Here is a 24,881-nt window from a genome sequence, read left to right as displayed (position 1 = left end):
TTAGACCTAAAGCAAATATGGAATGATGTACTGGGCAGGCAGATCATGGAATTAAACACTTGTTTTAAGGAGGACACATATGATTGTATGAGAGCTGCTGCTGCCTGCTTGCCTCGTTCAAACACCTTTGGTGACAAGGCACCAATACAGCCCGCCAGCACCCACTTTTCAATTAATGTGGGTGATGCAGAACATGCAGTGTTTACCCAGCAACTGAAGAGAAAGGTCACAGAGGGTAGGACCTTTCCATCACTCGTTGAAGTACTCGATGCTTGCCCCAGTGACATATTTCTGCAAATGAATCGTCTGCTACAGGCCCTCCTCACCCTATCCATGACAAGTTGTACGGTAGAAAGACTGTTTTCTACTGTCAATCGGATGAAAACTGGCATCAGGGCATCAATGGCGACACACAGACTGAACTCTCTGTCCCTGCTCTCCTTTGAGAGAGAACTGACTGAATTACTGGACTATAATGACATTATTTCAGTGTTCAACACCAAGCCTCGTCGTCTCATGATGTAGGTTAATCATCAAAAGTAGGCTAATTTACAGTTGCAGACTGTAGTGTTGTCTATTTCATTGTATATTTATTTTGCTTAGTTTTTGTTTGAAACTCTGAAATTGGATTTGATGCTGCTGTTGCAGTGTCTGCTGTGTGTCTGTAGGGTCATGGATCTTAGGCTAGCCTATTGCGTGTCTGTTGGTTCCTGTGTAGCTATCAGAGTTGGAAGTACGCATTGCAAAGTAGCGTTTTACTGTACTTTTTGTGGTAACAAGTGTAGCGGCACTACTATCTAATTTGAGTAATAATATTACTGTTACTAATAAAAAATAAATAAAATGTTATTTGCGTTACTATGTTAGACTATTATTCCCTCTAATCGTTGAATGTTTGTGATTATTCTCTCTCTGATGGCTTTGGAAAGCAAGTCTGCTGCATAACACTAGTGCAATATGGCACAATATTTTAAAATATATTCCACTGTGGATTATTTTCATCAGCCTCTGAACATTCAGAGTGCATGCAGAAATTCCAGCTGGTGTATGCATAGCCTATGTTATATGATTATGCTGCTGCTGTTGTATCACTATACACATACGGACTGTGCCCATCTGACTTCTGTCATCTGTACCCATCCACAATCATATTTCTGGCTACAAGCCTGCCCAGAAGTCCTCAAAAATAATTGCATTTTCCAAGAAATTAAGTAAAATCATTGACCACGTTTCATTAGGTGCAGCATGTTTTACTGCTACCACAGAGTGAATGGGTAAGTGAATGCGATAAGAAAGTTTTTGGTTATGCTGACCTAAAAAATGCTATTCCAAAAGCAAAATTAGACATGTTATACATCGTTAGAAAGCTTATACTCTCACCTACTGAATAAATGAATTGTCAGTCAAGCCAGACTGTACTAAAAAGGGCGACAACGCCGTAAACAACACGTGTGGTATTATGCACAGCTATTTGGTACCTAGGCATCACAAATGCATGTACATTTCACAAACGGATTGTCCAAGACAATATATGACCACTCGGTCTCAAAAGGGACATCTCTACGTGTAAAACCAACGACAAGGTTGTATATTTATTCAATATTTAGTCCCAGATACTGACTGTAGAATGACATGGTATCATTTTTTAAAACTTTTTCTCGTTTATTTCGTTATTCAGTGAGCAGCGTTTTCACTGCTGTATTGGTATATCTTAAGGCTATCTTCGGAGTTATCTTGTTGCTATGACGGAATACGATTTTTAGTGGTGAAAATATTTTTATGAATGCCAAGATAGACAATATTGTCCATTATGTCATGGGTGGGGGGTGTAGATGAGACTGTAGGGAGGAGGTGTGTGTTAAATGAACATCCAGAGCGACAATGGTGGTGTTGGGGGTCAGGAGTAGCCCCAGCTGCCTCCCGCCACCTAACAATGTTTTTTTTCCTGTCCAGGAACCCACCCACCACCAGAGATCAGGACAAGGCAGGTAAAAGGTAAATTTTTATTTGTTTGTTAATTCATAAAAACAGAGCACCCCACAATCTCGCACCAACCCTACTTCCCCCCGGCTTCCTTTATCACTCTCCCACTCTGGCCCTCCTCTTCCCTTCCACGGAGCACCGACGCAGGTAAGAGCAACACACCCCTCACACACCACACACTTCTAAGCCGCTGGGGTTCCCCTCACACATGCCCACACTCAGCATAAAAACAGTGTACCCACTCTGGCTCCCCTGCGCCTCAGCCCTGCCTCCGGAGGGGGGAGACCTCACCCTGCCGTCTCACAGGGGGAGTCACTAACACAGGCGGGGTCTCACGCACACTCACACCTCGCACTCCCACATACACACCACAGACAACACAATAATCAAAATTAAAGATAGGATGAAGTCGGCCTATGCCTCGATACTGGGCCACTCCATCTAAAAAAAAAGAAAAGAAAAAAAGAGAAAGGAAAAAATCCAAACCCCAAAGATCCACTGTCTCCCACTGTCCACGTCAGTCCACGTGCTGTCCCACTGTTCGCCACGCAGAGTCCCTGCTGCGCCCTGCAGCTGGAGAGCGAGTCGGCACCGGCTCCGGTCCTGGTCCTGGTCTGCGCTTTGCAGACTCACAGAGTGGGAGGCTTGCTGTTCGTCCGCCCGCGTCAGGGCTTGTCTAGAGTCTCCCCTCGGGGCGTTGGTCCTCACCGAAGTAGCGCAGTGTCCTTGCCACAGGACCAGAACGGCTCTGCACAGTGCTGCTCCTCCCAGAATCCCACCATGTTTTCCAACTCGGTCCAGACGCAGCTCGCTCCTCGTGTCTCCAGTGCAGCGTCCGGGACCGCCAGCCAGCCACCACCAGGACGGGAGACAGCTCAAACAAAAAAGTAAACAGAAATAACAATAACAAAAGAAAAGAAAACCAAACCTCAACAAAACCAAACTAACTTAAAGCTAAAAAAAATCCACATCTGAGGAACCTAACATTCACACCTGGCGAACCCAACATTCACTCCAGCTGCGCCACGCCCCCAACTCCTGCGACCGGCGAATCCGCTTACGCCCTGATCTGCATGTGCACCCAGACACCAATTATCAATCCCCCAGTGAATCCGGCACAGCTGTCAGGCTACCTTCTGACAGTGGCGCTGCAAAACTCCGTATTCGGCATAACTGTCATGTATCGCCTACTTATGAAACTAAAACAACGTGTTTCTGTTTTTAACTCATACTTTGGTTGCAGTAGCACTGAATGTCTGAGTTCAGTAATCTCAGCACGCCGACCACTAGGGGCTTTGCACTAAATTACAATTAGGAAACATTTTTTCATGATAACCAATGCTATTAACTCATGAAAAGCGCGTTTGACATACAGTGTTTCTTAGACAAGTGCTCCACTTTGTGGCAGGGGAAAAAGAACGGTGTTGAGTCAAGATGGAAGGTTCAAGCAGCAGCAGTCCCTCCAAAACAGCCTTCCATTCCCGGCAATATCGCCATCACTTCAACTTCAAAAATGTGCAACACAAGAACATCTATGTCCAGTGCAATTTGTGCAAGCCAAAAATAAAATTGAAGTCATCCGCAAACAAAGACCTCAACTTCAAATCTGAAGAAACACTTAGAGGTAAGTTTCCTTCTCAGTTAGCCTAGCATAGCTAACATCAACCAGGTAATGTTAGCTATCCAGACATCCCACTGCAAAAACTCATTTCAAGGAGGTAGCACCACCACCCTCGCAACCCCATAAACAAATATATATATATATATATATATATATATAAATTGTTGGCAGTCTCAATGCTAATAGCTAAATGCTAATTCAAATAGGTTTTCTATTTCTTTTGCAAACTTTCCTGGTATTGTGATGTGGCTTGCTGGACAGATTTGAGCATTTTGCTGGAAGTCTCAATTAGCCTCCCTAATATGTTGTGGTCCCTAAAAGAAATAAAAGCATAAGGTGTATCCTTATTATATTGTCTTATGCAATACTTTATTTAGTGATTTTGTCTAATCTGTAAACTAAGTTGGGTATATGCAGAAAATGTGACATTAAAATATATACTTATAGTAAAAATTAAGAAGACAAAAGAACATTTCGTCCTCGTTAAAAGCCTAGCTGCAGAATTCTGTACGGTCTGAAGGCGAGCCAAGGTCTTTTGATTTAAACATGAAAATAAAGCATTGCAGTAATCTAGGCGGGATGAAATAAAAACATGTATAATTCTCTCAGTATCCTCAAACGATAAAATTGATCTTACTTTTGAAATATTTCTCAGATGGCAGTAACATGACTGAACCAATAGAGTAGCTCCTTAGCAGCTAGTTAGTTTAAATAACGTTGGCTATGCTAATGAAAAACGACACCTGTTAAACTCACCTCAACATGTCTTTTACAATCATTTAACCCACCATGGGCAATAGAAAAGTCGCTGTTGCAAACAGTGCAGCGAGCAACACTCATTATTTTTTACCCCTATTAGGCAGGGGTACATTTTATTGTAGTCTGGGGTGAAGTGCATCTTATTTTCTTTTTTGGAACACTCAGCCATGGCACTGCAGGTCTGTGCAGGACACTAAACTGAACTGATGGACAATGAAAGAGAGAGAGAGGTTGACTGTAAAGCCCGCCCACAGAGAAAATTGATAGGTCTACTTAGCACAAAGGAGACCAATCAGGATGCTCTCTCTGTCACTCTCTCGCTACATCTGTCACTCGCTCTCTCTGTCTCTCTCTCCCTCTCGCTTGTGTGCTCGCTTCGGCAGCACATATACTAAAAAAAAAATCTCCCTCTCACATGCTGATTTCTGGGATATTGTATATAATTTGCAGGTGTCAGGGAGCCGCTATCAATATGCGGGAGACTCCCGGAACTTCCGGGAGAGGCGGGATGTCTGAGCTAGCTAACGTTGCAGAAAAATGTGGGATGGGTTTAGCTTGGGTATACATTTTTGTTTCAACCATTTTCACCCTAGTGCTCATCAGCTCATTTGCGTCTGCCACAGTAGTATGGTTGATAATGGTAGCGATGGCTTAGCTCATTAGCTAACGTACAATACCAAGCAAATTATGGATATTGGATCTCGAAAATATGGATCTTGCCATGCATAATGTTACCAAATATGATTGTATGGAGTCGGAGCACTCCTGTTGCTAGCTGTAGTCTGCTGTGCAATTTTCAGTCGTTTTCCTCTAGAAATAGAATGTTGAAGGGGAGCTTATGATCACTCATTTCCACTGTAGTTAGCTAGCTAGCTGGCTATCTAAACTGAACATATGACAAGTTGATTTTAGAAAATGATGACACCAGAGTTTATACAGTAAAGATCACCCACACTGACTTAGCGAGTAAACATATGGCAATGTTCTCTGTCAGTGCAACACTGGGGGGAAGAAACATGCTCAATATTAGGAGTAGAAACACAATTCTTGTACCTATGTAAAAGATTTTTTTGTCCTTTATCAAACCGTAGATAACTCGCATTTCTCTTTTTATTCAAAGAAAGCTCATTTTCACTTACTTTTGCTAGTGTAATTCGCCCCCTTGTGCAGCATGGTATACATTTCGGTAAATCTGGCATTACATATTCAAATATATTCACATTCATATAATTTTTAGAAAGTTAGATAAGTTTGAACTCAATTTTATACTACTGTTGACAGCCCTATAACATTATCAATATTAATACTATCTGATGGTTTGACTCATCAATTAGTTTGAATGTCAGTCAGAACAACTCAACTACTGAATGATTAAAATGCCCCCAACCCCAACTGATGCCAATGAAATGTCTTATCTAAGTGCCATGTGTTTTAATAAGAGTAGTACTAGTCAGAAGTAGCCTAATATATGAAGTTGAACACATTTTCAATTATTTTAGAAGTAATAGGATAAAACATATTATTTCATGAACAATGAAAATAACTTTCAAGTGAAAATTGCATTTTTGTTTCATTTTTTCCTTCCTTGTATGTATTTCAGAGAAAACATGCTGGGAATTTTACGAAGAGCACACAGAGGGCTGACACAGAGGCTTCAGGACCTAGCAATGCAGATCAGCAGACTCATGGAGAGCCACAAGTGAAATAAGCAAGGCTTGAACAATTTGTGAATACTTCCCAAACCAAAGTAAATTCCCTTGTCTTCAGTTTCATTGTGGATGATGTCCAGTCATTCTCTTTATTGGAACAGCATGCGTTCAGGAAACTAATTCAGGGCATAAGTGGGGGAAAGACTGTAATGACCCGAAAGACACTGATGGCTAGGCTTGATAAGGCATACACGCACATGAAAGAGGAACTTAAAGCAAAGCTAGGCAAAGTGCATTCAGTGTGCACAACAGCTAGTATTTGGACAGCTTCCAATAGGACCTTTTTTGGGATGACTTGCCTTTGATATCGAGGGCGACGAGCTGGAGGCGGAAATCGGCAGCACTTGTCTGTGCAAGGATTCAAGGCAGACACCCATATGACATAGTTGCTGCTAAGATACATGAGATTCATGTGGCTTACAACATCGAAAATAAAGTCCAAGCTACTGTCACGGAAAATGAGTTTTCAACAGCAAGTGATGACCACGATGAGGCAGATGACCAAGGTGAATTCCAGGATGTGGATGCTATTCTTGCTGAAGAGACAGATGAAGACCTGCATCTCTTTCTACCACCCCACCAGAGATGTGCATCACACACAATGAATCTGATAGCCTCCAAGGATCTTGTGAAAGCTTTGACACAGGGGCCAATGCGCAAAGTGTACTACAATGCAATGGCCAAATGCTCAGCCTTATGGAACAAGGTCGACTGATCACCATTGACTGCTGAAGCTGTGGAAGACACAATGAAACTCATTGTTCCATGTGTTACTCGCTGGAACTCAGAATATAATGCAGTGCAAAAAGTTGTGTCTTTCAGTGAGGCACAACTGGGGGAAGTTTGTGACTGCCTGGAGATTGCCAGGATGCTTTCCCATGAGATTGCCTTCTTGAAAGAATATGCTGAGGTCTTGAAGCCACTCACCTTCGCTCTTGACCTTCTGCAAGGAGAAAAGAAATGCTTCTTTGGACTGCTGATACCCACACTACTTACTCTGAAGAAGAAGCTATGCATGAAGAGAGCTGCAACACGCTTTTTCTCTGATGTCATTGGCACCATCCTGGCAGCAATAGACACACCCTTTGCACAGTTGTTTAACAGTCAGGATGAAAAAATTGCAGCAGCAACTATGCCACAGTTCCGTTTGTGGTGGCTGGCAGAAGCTGAAAGAGAGGAAATGCATGCAATGTTGGTGTCAGAGGCAACCTGCCTGGATCCAGGTGATGATGCTGAGTCGACAGCAGTGTGAATTCTACACGGTCAGATGAGGGTTTCTTCAGTTATGGACCTGGAAACTCCAATGTCAAAGGTGGTGTTGCTGATGAAGTCCGGAAGTATCTAAAGGGGATGTGGCAAACACGCCTGCCACAAGCCACCGAAGTGGCTTTCCTAGGGCCCCTCCGGCACAGAGACACAGGGAGAAGATGTTCAAATAGTCCACATTTATTTACGAGGGTTTGGCAAGATCTTACAGCCAAAGTGAGCAGATGTAACACAGTCATGACCGAAGCTTCTCGTGTGTGGGTGGGGATGGCAGATTTAACCTGTGCGCAGTGATTACCTCACTACGCACAAGTGCAGCCACTCCTGTTCCTGGGTCCAATTAGCCTGGCCAATTATCTAATTCTTAACCAATTATCCAATTGGCCAGGTCTAATTAGCTTGACCCAGGGCAGGTGTGGCTGCTTAAACCAGCCATCCCCACACCACATACCCCCAACACCAAACTGAGGCCAGGGAGAATCCCTGGCCGAAGCCTACCCCCCCCCCCCCCCCCCCCCCCCAACAAAGCCAAAAACAAAAATAAAAATAAAAAAAACTCCAAAGAGTCAGGGTGGGTGGCCCCGGAACAGTCCAGTACATGCTGTGACCCTCCCCCTCCGCCCTTCTTCCTCCTCCCTCCCGGAGCACGGGAAGTCCTGGGCTGCTCTGCTGGCTGGTGGGTGCGTCACCGGGCTTGGGCTGTTCCAGGGGCTGTGGTGGGGTGGCTGGGCTGGTGGGCTTGCTTCAGTGCGGCACTGGGGACCTGGAACCCTCGTAGCTGTGGTGGCCGCTAGTCGGCTCTGCTGGCAGGCTGCTACAGGCTTACCCCCTCATGGGCTCCGGGCAAACCAACCAGGCCAAAACAACGAACTAACAACCAAACGGACAAGAAAGGAAGCAAAACGGCGCGGCCACCGCTCGTGCGCCGCCCGTAGCTGACCCGCCTTCCCGGCCAAGTCCAGCTCACGGCGCGACCACCTCTCGTGCACCGCCCGTAGCTGACCTGCCTTCCCGGCCAGGTGCAGCTCCTCAGCGTCCCAGCTGAGGATCGCTTCCTTCCCCTCGCTGGTCATCTTCCGCTCCCCGTTTTTGGCCTGGAGGATCCGCCCGAAGCCCTGTCGGGAACACCTCAGCTGCGCCTCCTCCAGTGTGCTTCCTGGCTGGCCCTCCTGTGCCTCTTTCCTGTGCCGGAGAAGCCCCACGTTGGGCGCCACTGTGGCAAACACACCTGCCACAGGCCACTGAAGTGGCTTTCCTAGGGGCCCTTCGGCACAGAGACACAGGGAGAAGATGTTCAAATAGTTCACATTTATTTACGAGGGTTTGGCAAGATCTTACAGCCAAAGCGAGCAGATGTAACACAGTCATGACCAAAGTGTCTCGTGTGTGGGTGGGGATGGCAGATTTAACCTGTGCGCAGTGATTACCTCACTACGCACAGGTGCAGCCACTCCTGTTCCTGGGTCCAATTAGCCTGGCCAATTATCTAATTCTTAACCAATTATCCAATTGGCCAGGTCTAATTAGCTTGACCCAGGGCAGGTGTGGTTGCTTAAACCAGCCATCCCCACACCACAGGGGACAAGTAAGACGCTGGACTGCCTTAATGACTTTCCAAGGGTAAAGAGGCTCTTCCTTAAATCCAACACCATCTTACCCACAAGTGCACCTGTCGAACGGCTCTTCAGCCATGGTGGCAACATCTTTACCCCCCAGAGGAACCGCTTGACAGATGAACATTTTGAACAAGTGCTCCTCTTGCATTACAATTAGGGATGTAATGATACACTCAGCTCACGGTTCGATTCGATTCACAATACTATGTTTACGGTTTGATTCTTCCACAATATTTTTAAGAAAATCAATTGAACTGACACTGGAATGAAAACAAAGGATTTATTTTTGATGCATTAACAATGCTGAACTATTGTTGTCTTTTTCTACCATTAAACCAAATGTGGTGACAGCTTGACCCTAGGAGGAATTCTTTGAAAGACAGACAAAAATAAATAGTTTTCCAACATAAAATAATATTAAATTAAAATAAATAAAATAAATAAAAATGGGTCTGTCTGTATTACATTAATATGAAATTATGAAAATTGCACCTCAACACACAACGCTCAAATTTAGACACAAGTTAATGAGCTAAGATACTGAGTCTGACAGAAATATCAGCATATCCACATTTTCAGGCAAAAGCTCAGATCTTTGTGCATTTACAATATCCCCTGCTGTAGAAACAACTCTTTCACTGGGAACAGAAGTTGCTGGAACAGTGCAGTATGCCTTGGCAAGATGGGAAAGCATTGGGTACATTTGGGCATTTTCTCTCCACCATTTCAGTGGACAGCTAGAGAGTGGAATAGAAGCATCTTTTCTGTACATGTCAATCTTAGCCTCTATGACACTTCTGGACTGGGTGACAGTTGGTTCAGCAAAAGACGCCCCAAGGAGATCCTCTAGTGCTGTCTTCTTGCGAGGTGGTTGTTCCTGCTCAGCTCTGTGCTGTGTCTGTCAGAGATGCTGCATCTGTGGGATCCCCATCAGTCGCAGCTGCTTCAGTCTCCTCAACAGTCTGAACCTTTTAATATGAAAGGCAACAAAAATATTTTAGGAATATAAAACTGCAGGTCACTCACACATACACACACAAATTCAGATGCAGAGCCACACACATAACAACCATATAGGTCCACACACGCAGAAACAAAGGAGACAAACACACACACACACACACACAGACAAATGCAATGAAACACATATATACACACAACCACATAGACTCTAAAATGATGTGCACACACAGTAAATGAATAATTCATGCATACCTTGTGCTGCAACTGTATTTATTTGTCCTTCAACCTGTGGGAAACCTCTTCATGCTGGTCAGGGTGTAGGTGTGGCAAAGTTCAAAATCTGGGGTCCAAAGCTGTGCTCTCTTGCAGGTAGTCCTGTTCCTCCCTCTATCTGCATGAGAGATTTTGCAGTATGGCTCTCTTCATGTCAGCCACAGTGGTGGAGTCATCCAGGTTGGGTACCATGCTCTGCTCAATCATGTATTTCAAGGGCACCTCTGTGCTTACCAGGGCAGCAGTTACAGCTGGTTGTTGCTCGAGATAGCGTTCCAGCATTTCCATACAGCTGTTCCAGCGTGTGACAATGTCCATAATTAGCTTATGTTGTGCAATCTCAAGCATCTTTTGCTTTGCAGTGAGCACAGTTGATGCTGTAGGACTTCGGTGAAAGAAGGCCACAACACATCTCACTCGCCCAAGAAAATGACTGGAGCGGGGTATCTTTATTCCCGTCTGAGTAGCTAGATTCAGTGTGTGCACAAAAGGCTTCTCTGACTGCCACCTCCATGTTGCGTGCATTGTTGGTAACGACAGCAATACTGTTACTTGGTCTTTCAAATTCCCACTCCAAAACGGCCGATTTTAAAATTTCAGCTATGTTTGTTCCTGTGTGCAACTCAAAATGCGGACGAGTCTGGAGCACAAAACTTTTCAGTACCCACTCACTATTGATAACGTGCGTCGTTATTGTAATGTAGCTCTGAACAGCCCTGGACGTCCACCTCACTGTTGTCATCGCCACACTGTCCGCACTTTTCAGAATTTCTGCCGCTTTGGTTTTTGCTTCGTTGTACAAGGCTGGTATTACAGACTGACTAAAGTGCGGGCATGACGGGATGTTGTATTTGGGCTTGAGTGTCTTAAGTAGTAGGCAAAATCCTTTGTTGTCACCTACTGAGAATGGTCTCATGTCTTTAGCGATAAACTCCTATGGATCTGGTGATATCTTGTGCTCTTGTACATGTATGAGGCAACGGGGATGCAAAACTTTTTTCAAGAGAAGTTTGGCCTTTAAGCACTTTCTTTCTCACACCCCCTGACCAGAGTTTGTCATTGTGGTGGCATTGTAGATGCTGCATCATATTTGTGGTATTAGCAATAGAGTAGCTCATAGTTTTTCTACAGTGCACAAAGTCATACATCACACTTCCAGCATTCCAATTGAGGCCTCACGTTTTACATGTTTCAGTTTACATACCATCTTTGTTTTGTCAGTTAATTTGTCACCATTCTCCTGTTGAATTATCGAAAAGCAAAAATGTTGCCACACTTCTGATTTAAAGGAGGATGGCGCATCCTCGATTTCAATCTCAGCTCCAGCCACACTCATTACGTTTCACATTGATGCTGCTAGTCTCCTACTGAAACCTCTTTTTTCTGTCTATGACTGAAACATGTAAAACGTGAGACCTCAATTGGAATGCTGGAAGCGTGATGTATGACTTTGTGCACTGGTAACACAAATAATTATACAGATGACTACTTTCATTTTATATATTTATTTACTACCGCTGATGAATTGTAATGTAGTGTTTGTTATATTTGGTGTTTATATATATTTGTATGTCTAAACATTTGAAATAAAATGTATGTTTAGTGATGATAATAATACAAAAATATAATTAGAGCTGACGACCAAAAATCGACTTACACGATGCGTACCGTCACATTTTTGCACCGCGATGTATCGTGCTACGACGAATCGTTACACCCTTAGTTACAATAGCAAACTCCTCCTGTACACCTGTAGACATTTATGCCAGCATGTTTTTGTAAGGGTAATTTGATTTGACCAATTCTAAATGCCGAATATGTTCTACTGTATATCAAAGTAAGTTACTCCTCTCAGGTTGCCAGGTTTGTTAATGGTGACTTAACTAATATTTGTTTTTGTTTTTTAATGATGATTTATGGATAATGGAGTTTTTATTCCTTTTTATTTACATTGAAAATGGAAGATGTACATTTTGAGTAAGTGCTCCTCTTGCGTTACAGGAGCAAAGTCTTCCATGTGGCCTTTGATTAAAAAACAGCAGCAACAAAAACACAAAAGAAACAGCATCCCACATGTTGTAGAATCCACACAGTTCACCTGTAGTTTGTGCCAGTACTGTTTTTGTAAGGGTAATTTGATTTGACCAACTGTAAATGCTGAATATGCAAAGTGCATTTTATTTGCATTGAAAATGTTTTTAGATGTTTAGAGAGACAAAAGAATATTTGTGGAACTCAAATTTTTGTGGCTGAGTCTATTTTTTTAGTATAAGGTGCAATATTTTCAATGTTTTGAAGTAATCCAAAAGTAGTCAGAGTAGATTACATTTTTTGTAATCCAATGGATTATGTTACTAATTACAAAAATTTCCATGTAATTTGTATTCAGTAATATATAACTGACTACATTTCAAAGTAATATGACCCAACCCTGCCTACCGCTGGCATCATGACCAGGTCCTGAAGGTCATTGCAGATACCATCTGCACTGGGATCAGCCAAGCCAAGCAACACCACCCAGAAAAATGGGCCATTGTGTTTGCTAAGGCAGGGGAGAAGCCCCAGGCTCAGCCAAGAATGCAGGGAGGGGTCCTTCTCACAGCAAGGGACTGGCAGCTGAAGGTTGATCTGGGAAAGCAGCTCAAGTTCCCAGACACCACTGCAGTGACCACACTCAGGCCAGACCTTGTCCTGATGTCTGAGATATCAAGAAAGGTGGTCCTGCTGGAGCTGACTGTTCCCTGGGAAGACCGGATGGAGGAGGCCTATAAGAGGAAGAGGGCCAAGTATGAGGACCTGGTTAGCGAGTGCCGGAGGCAGGGATGGAGAGCACAATGCGTTTCTATAGAGGTGGGCTGCAGAGACTTCGCAGGCCAGCCTCTCCACAGGGTCCTCAAGCTCCTTGGCATTACAGGACTGCACAGTAGGAAAGCCATCAAAAACACCACTGAGTAGTCAACACATGCTCCATGGACACAAGCTAGGGCCTGATCAACCCTGGCTAGGTCGCCTGGGTGTGGGTGTATGATTGTTGAAAGACACGACATACTCCATGACCCCAGGTATCACTGATGATGTGTCCAAGTGCATCACAAGATGTGTGAAATGAATATAATATATAGCAAAGCACCACTACTAAACGGTAACCCTTGATCAGACTGTAAAGGTTCAGATGAGGATAACCGTAATCCACAAGCATTTCTTAAAGGGGTGGTTCACATTTTTACACCCACATCCGCTGAGCTACTCATCACAAATTATGTGATAAAGTTGGCCCCCCAAAAATGTCTGTCACCCTCCCAATCCCAGCAGTCTAGATCCAGGACTGGCTATAATGTATGTGTATTTGCATGCATGTATGTGCATGCATAGCAATCATAATCTGCATTTATATGCATTACTGTTATCCGTTTTTCATAACACAGTGAAAAAAGAAGTGATATCTGAAGAAAAACGCTTTCAACATACAAAAATGCCAAGTTACTCACATATACAAAGCACTATAAGCCATTAAGACTTGCAAAATGTAGGCCTGCCATTAAAAGGCAAGGCAAGGCAGCTTTATTTAAAGAGTAATTTCATACAAGTGCAATTCAATGTGCTTTACATATACAATAACAAGATTAAAAGAGGGAAGAATTAAAAAATAAATAAAAAGATAAGACAATAAAATTATCAGCAGAAAACAGAAATAACTCAATAAAAACAATAATAGATAAGACAGTTAAAATCACATAGATGGTGATACAACTCACAGTTGAGACAAGTACATCTTTGTGGGGCTACTCTTAGTGAAGCAAGTCATTGTTCTGCAGGCGCAACTTATCTAACCTGATCTACCCACCCTTGTCCACACCTCAGGAATTCACTGTCACGGGTGGACTATGGAACTACCAGTCAGCTGTCCAGAAAGCTGACTTCATTACTGCCTTTGCCAAGACGAAGTGTCTTGACTTCCTGGCTCTCACAGAAACCCAGAACACTTCCGACAACTCCGCCACCCCAGCTGCACTGTCTGCGGGATACTCCTTCTCGCATACCACCAGTGCCTCTGGGGGCACCGGTTTGCTCATTTCCTTGTCCTGTAAGTTCTGTGTCCTCCCCAGTCCTAACCGTATTCCCTCCTCCTTTGAATTCCATGCAATTACTGTAACTCATCCCTCAAAATTTTACATTATTGTTCTGTACCGCCGTCCACTCGGCTCTTTCCTGGATGAGCTGGTCACTCTCCTGAGCTCCCTCCCTGAGGATGGCACTCCGGCTATTCTACTGGGAGACTTCAAACTCCCACCAGAGACCTCCCAACTATCCAGGGTTGCCTCACTCCTCCAGTCTTTTGCCCTATCCCAGTCTTCTTCTCCCCCCACACACAAGGCTGGTAACCAACTAGACCTTGTATTCACCAGAAGCTGCTCCATTCCCCAACTCACGGTGACACCCCTCCATGTCTCAGACCACTTCTTTCTTTCTTTCTCCCTCTCCTACTTTCTCCCCCACAATTTACTCAACAGCTCCAGCACCAGTACACTCTTCACCCCCCTGCCCGTGGTTGACTGAGTCACTACACTCCAGCAGAACATCACTGCGGGCTGCAGAGAGGAAGTGGAGGAAATCCCGATCCTCTGATGACCTGACCGCATATCATACCCTGCTGGCAACTTTCACATCTGCCCTCACATCAGCTAAAGCCTCATTTTTCCAATCTAAGATCAGTTCATGTGTCTCTAACCCAGGCAAACTATTCTCCACCTTCTCTTCCCTCCTCATGCCTCCTCCACCCCCATTTCCCTCTTCCCTTTCCGCAGATGACTTTCTGACTGCCTTTGAAGGAAAGGTGGCTACAATCTGGAACTCCTTTGCCCATCCAGTGAGCCCCCCAACCCCCCCGAGACAAACCCACGGCTACACTGACCTCCTTTGAGATGCTGGTGGACTCCAATGTACTACAGCTCATCACTTCTCATTGTGTAACCACCTGTCCACGTGACCCCATCCCATCTACAGTCCTCCAATAAATTTCCAGCGAGATCCTTCCCTATCTGTCCTCCATCGTTAATTCCTCTCTTGCCTCTGGTCATGTTCCCTCTGATTTTAAGATAGCTCATGTTACCCCACTCCTCAAGAAACTCACCTCAGACCCCTCTGATGTAATGAATTATCGACCCGTATTGCTTCTACCTTTTCTGTCCAAAACCCTTGAGCGAGCAGTGCTTAAACAACTAACCTCTTTTCTCCATCAGAACGACCTGCTAGACCCTCACCAGTCTGGCTTCCAATCCGGGCACTCAACAGAGACTGCACTCCTGGCTGTGGCGGAGGCACTCGCCACTGCAAGAGCCTCACGTCTCTCCTCTGTCCTGATCCTTCTTGTCCTGTCTGCAGCATTCGACACGGTCAACCACAAAATACTTCTCTCCACCTTGGCTGAGATGGGCATTGTTGAGACTGCCCTGTCTTGGTTCGCTTCCTATCTTGCAGATAGGTCCTACCAGGTCATCTGGATGGGGTCTGCCTCTTATCCCTGTGTGTGTGCCTTAGCCCCAGAGTTAGGGTTAGCATTAGGGTTAACTTCTGGAAGTTCACTGACGTTTTACCACTACGTTTGGCAAGAGCACTGATGGAGGTAGATTGTTTTAGTGGCTCATACCTGTCCTCCAGTGGCAGTTCAGGTGGGGGGGTTAGTAGCGGTGGTCTCCTGCTTCTATAGTTTTTCAGATTCCCTTTTCGGCACTCCTCAGTCCATAAATCGCACGGAGTGGAGGCTTTAGGTCTCGCATCATTATTGAGCCAATATCCCGAAATGCTGTCTGAAAATGGTTATGTTTGGAGCAGTATCAAGCAAGGTGTCTGCTGCTGCACTGACGTTTGTGTCCGGGCAAGAGAGATTTTCGGCCGGTTTCATGGGTGGTTCACTAGCTGGTAGCTTAGCCTCCAGGCTAATAGGTAGCATGGAGTCGATAAACTCTTCAGTCTCTCTGATCTCTAAGAGGGTTCTGACTCTTAGCTCCAGTTCGGCTATCCTCTGAGCGAGCTTTTCGCAATCGGTACAAGCCATAGTCGCAACCCAGCGATTAAAAGAAATAGCGATTAAAAAAGCGAGTAAAACTCTGTAGCGGTTTGCAATGAATCTCCTCCTCCTCCTCTCTTGGAAAAGCCCTCTTGTTGATCCGGTTTAGTTTTCCTCCTCCTTACAATACACCGGAGTATGTAACGAGGACACCGGGCTCTCCATGGATCATTGTCAGTACTGGCAGGCGTCGGAGGCAGGGGAGACACAGGAAGCAAAAGCGTGGATGCCGGTCCGGCCTACTTCCTAGGCAATCCGGCAATCTGCAAATTTGGCAATCCGTAGAGTGCACAAGAGAAACACTTAAAAAGCTGATAAAATAAAATGATTAAAAAAATTTAAAACAAAATAATGGAAACTGCGAAAGAAAGCATAAAATAGATATAAAATAGAAAAAGCTGCGGGAGCTTCGGGAGCTCACTGAGACACGTCTACACGTGTCAACTCAGGTAAAAGTACCGATATCAAAATTATGTCATTACAACATAACATAGCTCAGGAGGTAAGACCGATTGTCTGGCAGTCGGAGGGTTGCCGGTTCAAACCCCGCCCTGGGCATGTCGAAGTGTCCTTGAGCAAGACACCTAACCCCTAACCCCTAACTGCTCTGGCGAATGAGAGGCATCAATTGTAAAGCGCTTTGGATAAAAGCGCTATATAAATGCAGTCCATTTACCATATAAATGCAGTCCATTTACCATTTAGGCCAAGTTACAAGAAACAATATTGGCTGTCTTAGCTAACACAAATTAAACATGCTGTATTCCAAAGCAATGCAGCTTCCCAATGTTTTCTAAATTGTTTCAAGTAACTTAACCCTGTGCATGTACTGTGTTAGCCTTCAGTACAACTGACTATATCTCATAGTATTGAGCATTATGTGAAGTTCATTTTTCACATTTTTAAAAAAATTGTAGCTACAACACACCGGTATTGAAGGTGTGGCGAGAACTATGCCGCTGGTTAAACCAAACACCACAACAAACCTACATAATGTGAAGCCAGAAAAATAGCACCTTGGCAATGAAACTCTATTCTTTCCCATGGATATTGGCTGATTTGTATGTATTATGATGTGGACTGTGCGTGTGAGAGAGAGAGAGTGACTGTTGGACAGCCTAGCATTGATTTTTTTTTAGATACCAGTACCAAAATCGGATAGAATGAATATACTTTTATTTCTTTTGATTTCTTAACATAATGAAGAGGGTGTCATTGTCACTGCTACTTGCACTATCAAATTATATTTCCCCTCAGGTAAAAGGCGCAACTTTTTTGTCTTTTGGTATGAAATTGGAACACTGGATTGTGAAATTTCCGCGGAACCCGGCCTGTGTGATTCACATGCAGAAGATTTGTGTGCGGATATTCAGCAAATCTGTGACACATTTTTGGTTGCACCGGTGTGAAATTTCTTTAAGGATGGGATGGGCAAATTCACTGTTTCATTATATCTGAAGGCTATTTTTCTGCCCCATCATAGGAGTGAGTGCTGGGCCCCAGTAGCCCAAATACCCCTTCACCCGCCTGCTGGCAGGATGTATTCTGAAAGAACCAAAGACAACAGGGGAGATTAGGCTGCCTTTGTCATGGCTCTGTGTTGAGCTTTAAAGAGCTGGCTCTGATCCCAGTTAACAGACGTTTTCGCCCTGCATTGGCATGGTAAACATAGCAGCTCTCCCTTTCTCCTTTCTCTCTCTTTTCCTTTCTATATTCACAGTAGCAGACCATGTTTTGCAGACCATTGTCAGAGTCTGTGTGAAGATACAGAGTAATGCAAATGGAGTGGGTGACAAAACACACAGGTGTGGTCCACACAGAGGGATCACATTGATTTCACCTGACATTCCTTCAAAGGTGCAGAGGCATTTCCTGTCCCAACAATAACTACTAATTCACCTTTTCTGTCTTCACATTTTCATATCCTCTGAACCTTTCAAAGTCATTCAGATATTCTGTTTTTGTTTTGGTATCAATGTCACATTCATATACCATATATTCACACACAGGCATGCACGCAATCGTCCATAGAATGGTTATGAATCATTGTTAAATCATTATTTATACTTGACTATTTGATTCAAGAATCATTTTGTCTCATTTCAAACATTTTTTTTCAAGTCGATGTAGTGGGATTTTATTTAATGACTTTTTTTTTGTTGCCAAAAATGCAATCTTTGTAAAATACCTGGAATTGTTCACTTGAATAGTAAACTACCTGCTCTGAAAAGGCACCTGTGCCCAAATAACAAATTGTCCATGTCCATCATATACTCCCTCCTTCATGTAATCTGCCTTAATGATAAAGTGGTCACTGCAGACCCATCACCCCCCTCCCACAGGTGTAGTGCCATTTCAGAACAGCTTTCCAGCAGCACAGTAGTTGCGGTCTCATCGGAGGCGCTTAATGAAAATGAATAAGTTTTGTTCTGTCATACTCATTTGATCATCCCAGCGAAAAACAAAAGGACCCTTCTTTGGGTTCTCAGTTTCATTCCTCACGATTCATCACTGAGCTCATTAAAAGTCAGCAGTCTAGTAATAGGAGTAGCCTAAGCAGCTGAGACAAACCAACGTGACGTCACAACCTAGCTTGTCCTAAAATGGCTGGAGCCCAATGCTAGTAGTGGGGAAAAAGTGAACATTTTTTCTAGAAAATACTGGTCAATTTCAGATTTGAATGCAGGGACATATCTTATCCAAGGTACATTCCATTACATTTATTTGGCAGACGCTTTTATCCAAAGCGACGTATAAAAAGTGCATTTCATGGTCATAGACAACTACTAAACACAGGTTCAGTAAGGTATAATTCTACGGGTAAAATGAGCGCCCCATGCGGCACATACAAGTATTGCGAACAGTTTGGCAGGATGTACATCATCAGTGCTAAAAGACCTGTACCACACCGTTGTAGTGTGCAGCGTTGCGTCAACTGTAATGATGAGCTGGTTGCTGATAGTAGACACGTTCGTTACATTAAGCAAGTCAAACCTGAACAGCCGAGTGACGCTGTGTGTATTACGATTTTGAGTGCCGACAGGATGATGGTGTACATGTTGCTAATTTTGTATGTTGTATCGATTTTAACGGGGTGCGTTGGACAGCAGCGGGTGACGGTTGTGTGGAGGCCTTTTTCCGTCGGTTCCGCTCACCGAAATACAAAGGGTACACATTTATTGCGCAAATCGAAGGGTTATGACAGCTACCTAATTATGCAACACTTGATTAAACAAGGCATCACACCACACATTATATCTCAAGGCAGCAAACTGCTTTGTATCACCGATGATGCATTTGAGCAGCGTCACATAGATTCCCTCAGCTTCCTCACAATGAAACTGAGCGCCATGCCATCGGATTTAGGCTTTGAAAATGCCAAAAAGGGCTACTTCCCACACTTCTGGAACACAGTCGCGAATCAAAATTATACAGGACCGTACCCACCACCTTTATACTATGGTTACAATACCATGTCAGAAAAGGAGAGGTCTGAGTTTATGCAATGGTACGCAACCATATCTGGAAGGGTGTTTGACTTTCTCAAGGAGATGTCTGAGTATTGTATTAATGACGTGGTCATTTTGCGGGAGGGGTGTCTGAGATTTAGACGTGAGGTACTCGCACCGGTCTTGACCCTTTTCAGGGTGTTACAATTGCTTCTGTATGTATGAAACAATTCTGCACAAGTTTTTTGCCCAAAGACACACTGGCTATCACCACCCCTGACAATTACATTCTCAAGCAAAAGTCTTTTTCAACACCGGCAATTCAGTGGTTAGACAATGTTTTTCAGTCATCGTAACAATGTTTTCATACAACATGCTTTGAATCGGAGGGAGGTTAAATTTGGACCATACTTTTTAGACGGGTATTCAGAGGTGGGCGGTGTACGTACAGCCTTTGAGTTCCTTGGTTGTCTGTTCCATGGTTGTTGTCAGTGTTTTGATGCAAACACCTTTAATCCGCTCACAAAACAAGATTTTGGCTCCTTGTATCGAAAATCTCAAGAAAAAATAGATATTCTGTGTAACACCTACAATCTGCATGTAGTTGTTTTGTGGGAGCACGAATGGGTAAGACTAAAACGGGAGAGTCCTGAGGTACCGGCATTGTTTTGATTATCCAGAACGTCTGGAACCCCGTGATGCTCTGTTTGGCGATAGAACTAATGCTCTTCGGCTTAAATATAAGGTGCAGGAAGATGAGCAGATACATTACTATGATTTTACCAGTCTCTACCCTTTTGTGAATAAGACTAAAGTTTACCTTACAGATCACCCATCATCTTCCGTGCCTTTGACCCAATCGAAAACTATTTTGGTTTGATCACAGCCAAAATATACCCACCTAGGGATCTTTACCTACCCATGCTACCTTACAGGGTGTCTGGAAAATTAATGTTTCCCCTCTGCAGGTCCTGCGCCGTCTCTGAACATCAAGACAAATGTTTACATTCTGCCGAGGAGTGTTCTCTCACCGGGGTCTGGTGTAGTATCAAACTAGTTGAGAAGGGATACCAGGTGGCCAAGATTTTTGAAGTCTGGCATTTCCCCCAGCGCCCTGATTCTCTCTTTATCGAGTACATAAACACACATTTGAAGGGTAAACAGGAAGCCACTGGGTGCCCTTCATGGGTGTCTAATGATCTGGATAAAGACAGATACATGCAGTTATTTGGAAAAGGAGGGCATACATTTAGACCCCAGCAAATTTGTGTCAATAAAGCTAAAAGGCAAATTTCTAAACTTTTCCTGAACAGCCTTTGAGGTAAATTCAGTCAGAGAACAAACCAAGTCAACACAACCTTGATCCGTGACCTGGAGCAGTTTCAGTTGTACATGTTTTTCCAAAGAGTATGACATTTTTCATTTATTACAGATGATGTGGCCCTTGTGCAGTGGTGTTGTGCCAAGGGTTTCTCAAATCCACCCAAATACAGTAATATGTTTATAGCTGCATTCACCACCGCTTACGCCCAGCTTGAGCTTTACGACCTCATGGACAAATTGCCTGACAGGGTTCTGTATCATGACACAGATTCTGTAATCTTTGTGAGTCGGCCAGGTGACTGGATACCTCCACTCGGAGACTATTTTGGTGAGTTGACGAGTGAGCTGGACACCGGTGACCACTTTGTGGAATTTGTTTCCGGGGGTCCGAGAACATGCTTACAGAACACGGGGAAGTAAAACATGCATGAGGTGCCACCGACCGACTGGATTGGCGGCCGCCGTCACCCTGGCAGAGGACCACCTGGCGCTCTACCCCCGCAGCCAGTCACAGCAGCAGCAGCAAGGTCGGGCAGAAACTGCTTCACGCAGGAGAGCCCCTCCTCCTTCCCTTCTTCCCCCCCTTCCTTCCCCCCTTCCCCGTGCCCAAACCCCCTCATTTTCCCGCAATTCTGTTTATTCTGTTTCCCCAGCCCCAGGCTCAGTGGCGGCGGGGTTTGACCCACAGAGAGCTCCTCAGACACCCGGACCGAGGTGGGGCAGGTGGTTCATGTTGTCGGCCGCCCACCTCCGCTCCCGACCCGGACGGAGCGTACTGTATTCCGGTAAGGATTCAAGGGAGTGAACACCAGGCGCTGTTGGACTCAGGGGCTATGCAGACCATGATTCAACAGAGCCTGGTTCGACCCGAGGCTTTGTTAGAAGCATCAAGGGTGTCTATAAGGTGTGTGCATGGGGATTTACACGAGTACCCTATAGTCTCAGTGGAAATTCGTTGTCAAGGTAAAAAGCATAAAATAAAGGCTGCGGTTAGCTCCCGTTTCTCGCACCCTCTGATTTTAGGCACTGATTGGCCGGGGTTTCAGCAGGCAGCTGGTAAGTTGGGGGGGTGCATTCACGATGGGTAGGGCTTTGTGTGATATGTGTGCTGCTGTCAGTGGTGACGTGGGGCCGTCCGACGTGGCAGAGGGGGAGACTCCGCAGGTACCAGTGTTTCGCCCCATGGAGGATTTCCCACTCAAGCAGTCTCGTGACGACACCCTACGCTTTGCCTTTGACCGCGTGATGTACATTGATGGTCAGCAGGTGCGCCCTGATGCAACACTCACTCACCCGTATTTTGTAATAATTAGGGATAGGTTATACTGAGTGTGTCGTGACAGTGTGTGTGTGGGAGGTTCCCCAGGCCTCCATGGGATTTTCTCCCTTTGAACTACTGTTCGGTAGGAAACCCCGGGGGATATTGGACCTAGTTAAAGAAAACTGGGAGTAGGGTCCGAGTCCTAGTAAAAATGAATTACAGTACGTGATGGACCTGCGAGCAAAACTCCATACACTGGGTAGGTTGTCACGGGAGAAATTGCTCGAGGCACAGGCACGTCAGCAGCAGCACTACGACAGAGGAGCTAAACTATGTCAAACTAAAATGCTTGTGTTACTCCCTACCTCTAGTTCTAAATTACTCGCCAAGTGGCAAGGGCCCTTTGTGGTCACACGGCGAGTTGGGGAGGTTGACTATGAGGTAGAGCGTACTGATAGAGTGGGGGAAAAACAGATTTATCACCTCAATCTCCTGAAAGCGTGGAAGGAGGTGGTGGCTGTCTCTCTGGTTACGGTGGATAAGGAGAGAGATGAGCTGGGGCCGGAGGTACCAAATTCATCCAATCAAATCTCACCCCTTTCAGATGACCATCTCTCACCGAATCAGAGAGCAGACCTTGCTTTGTTGCAAAAGCGTGTTGCTGATGTGTTTTCCCCCATACCAGGGCGCACGCACCTCATACACCACCACATTGACACTTCCCCGGGGGTGACGGTGCAGAACACAAAAAGAAATTGGTTCAGGCAGAGATAAAGGCAATGCTAAAGCTGGGGGTAATAGAGGAATCCCACAGTCCCTAGAGTAGCCCCATTGTGCTGGTAGGTAAGCCTGATGGGTCTATTCGCTTCTGTGTGGATTATAGAAAAGTAAATGAAGTGTCTCGGTTTGATGCTTATCCAATGCCTCGGGTCTACGAGCTCTTGGATCGGCTTGGCACGGCTCGGTTTTTTTTGACACTGGATTTAACCAAGGGTTAACTGGCAGATTCCCTTATCTGCCAAATCTAAGGAAAAAATGGCTTTCTCCGCTCCGGATGGTTTGTACCAATTTAGGACACTTCCGTTTGGGTTATTCGGAGCCCCTGCCACCTTCCAGCGCCTGATGGATCGGGTATTACGTCCACATGCTGAGTATGCTGCTGCCTATCTGGATGACGTAATCATCCATAGCAGCAGTTGGGAACAGCATTTGCAGCATATGGGGGCGGTGCTCGAATCCTTAAGGCAGGCGGGGCTCAGCGCTAACCCAAAGAAGTGTGCTATTGGCCAAGCGGAGGTACTGTATTTGGGGTAACACTTGGGAAGTGGACAGGTGCGGCCTCTAGTGGACAAAACCGCCGCGATTGCAACCTGTCCCTGACCCAAGTCAAAAAAAGAGGTAAGGAGGTTCTTGGGGCTGGCTAAGGTTCATCCCGGCATTTTCAGAGCTGACCAGTCCCCTAACTGACTTAACCCGAAAAGGTGCCTCAGATCCGGTCCAGTGGACGGAACCGTGCCAGCGGGCATTTGAGAGGGTAAAAGAAGCTCTCTGTGGGGAGCCGCTCTTGTTCACACCTAAGTTCTCTCTCCCTTTTGTTTTGCAGACCGATGCGTAGGACAGAAGGCTGGGGGCTGTTTTGACCCAGCAGGTGGAGGGAGTCGACCGCCCCGTGCTGTACATTAGCCGAAAACTGTTGCAACGGGAGGCGAAGTACAGCACGGTGGAGAAAGAGTGCCTCACCATTCGGTGGGTGGTCGGGGCCCTCCGTTATTACCTTCTGGGTCGCCCATTCATCCTCTGTTCGGACCATGCCCCCCTCCATGGTCCCCCCTCCACCGCATGAAGGATACCAACACCTGGATCACTCGGTGGTATCTGGCTTTACAGCCTTTTAACTTCCAGGTGGTCCATAGACCGGGTGCATGGATGGTCGTGGCTGACTTCCGGGGGCGGGGGTTGGTCATTGGCCGGATGGCTCCCCGGCCTAAGTCGGGCGTTGGGGGTATATGGTGGGGTGGGCGTGGTTTGGGCGTCGGCTGCAGAGAGATAGTGAGAGGAGCGGCTCTTGGATCCTTCGTCACAACTGTCAGGTGGAGGTAATCAGCGCCGATAATTGTTAATTATTTGATTGCGCTGATTGCCTCTGATTGGTTTCAATAGAGACCGGGAGTCTTCGGAAGCAGACTCCGGAGAGATGAAAGAAGTGCACAGTGAAATAAAGGAAAACCCTGTGTTACGTTGTTTACGATCGAAAGCCGTGGGCTTTAAATAAAAGAGCACGGAAGTGCTAAAAAAACCAAACGGTTGTCTCACGTGAGTCTGTTGGAAGGCAGGAGGGGTGGCACTCACTTGCCACAAGCTATAAAATCGGAGTGTTCACACGGGTAACGATCAGCACACCCAGTGTGCACGCTAACGTTAGTAGCTAGGTTAGCTAAATTGATAATGCACTGGGGTATCATTATCAATTTTGCTAGCTTTGCTAGCTTGCTGCTGACATGTTCAGCCGAATACATCACTGCATAACTACCCTTACAGTACGTAACTGAAACAGTACTTTCTTTAGCTGATGAGCAAGCGAGCCCTTGCAA

General features: G+C 45.2%; 1 protein-coding gene across 3 annotated transcripts in view; it reads left to right on the top strand.

Annotated features, from left to right (window-relative positions):
• Window positions 1–24,299, top strand: part of LOC118232227 — a 29,283-nt gene extending 4,984 nt beyond the window's left edge. Inside the window, exons 2-4 of one of the 3 annotated variants that reach the window (XR_004766232.1) lie at window positions 1,954–1,995; window positions 21,683–21,814; window positions 23,894–24,299. Coding sequence is in view for 2 of the 3 variants with exons in the window: in XM_035427008.1 (XP_035282899.1) it covers window positions 21,457–21,556; window positions 21,683–21,814; window positions 23,894–23,973 (312 nt within the window). In the remaining variant the exon portion in view is untranslated. Of the gene's footprint in view, window positions 1–1,953; window positions 1,996–3,391; window positions 3,608–5,963; window positions 7,490–18,639; window positions 21,557–21,682; window positions 21,815–23,893 lie in introns of those variants that run through there. The other 2 variants (XM_035427007.1, XM_035427008.1) reach the window with 2 other exon arrangements.
• Window positions 24,300–24,881: the final 582 nt, after the last annotated feature.

This window comes from Anguilla anguilla, chromosome 7, assembly GCF_013347855.1.
Source record: "Anguilla anguilla isolate fAngAng1 chromosome 7, fAngAng1.pri, whole genome shotgun sequence".
In the NCBI taxonomy this organism is placed as follows: domain Eukaryota; kingdom Metazoa; phylum Chordata; class Actinopteri; order Anguilliformes; family Anguillidae; genus Anguilla; species Anguilla anguilla.
This window is presented reverse-complemented; position numbering and strand designations above follow the sequence as displayed.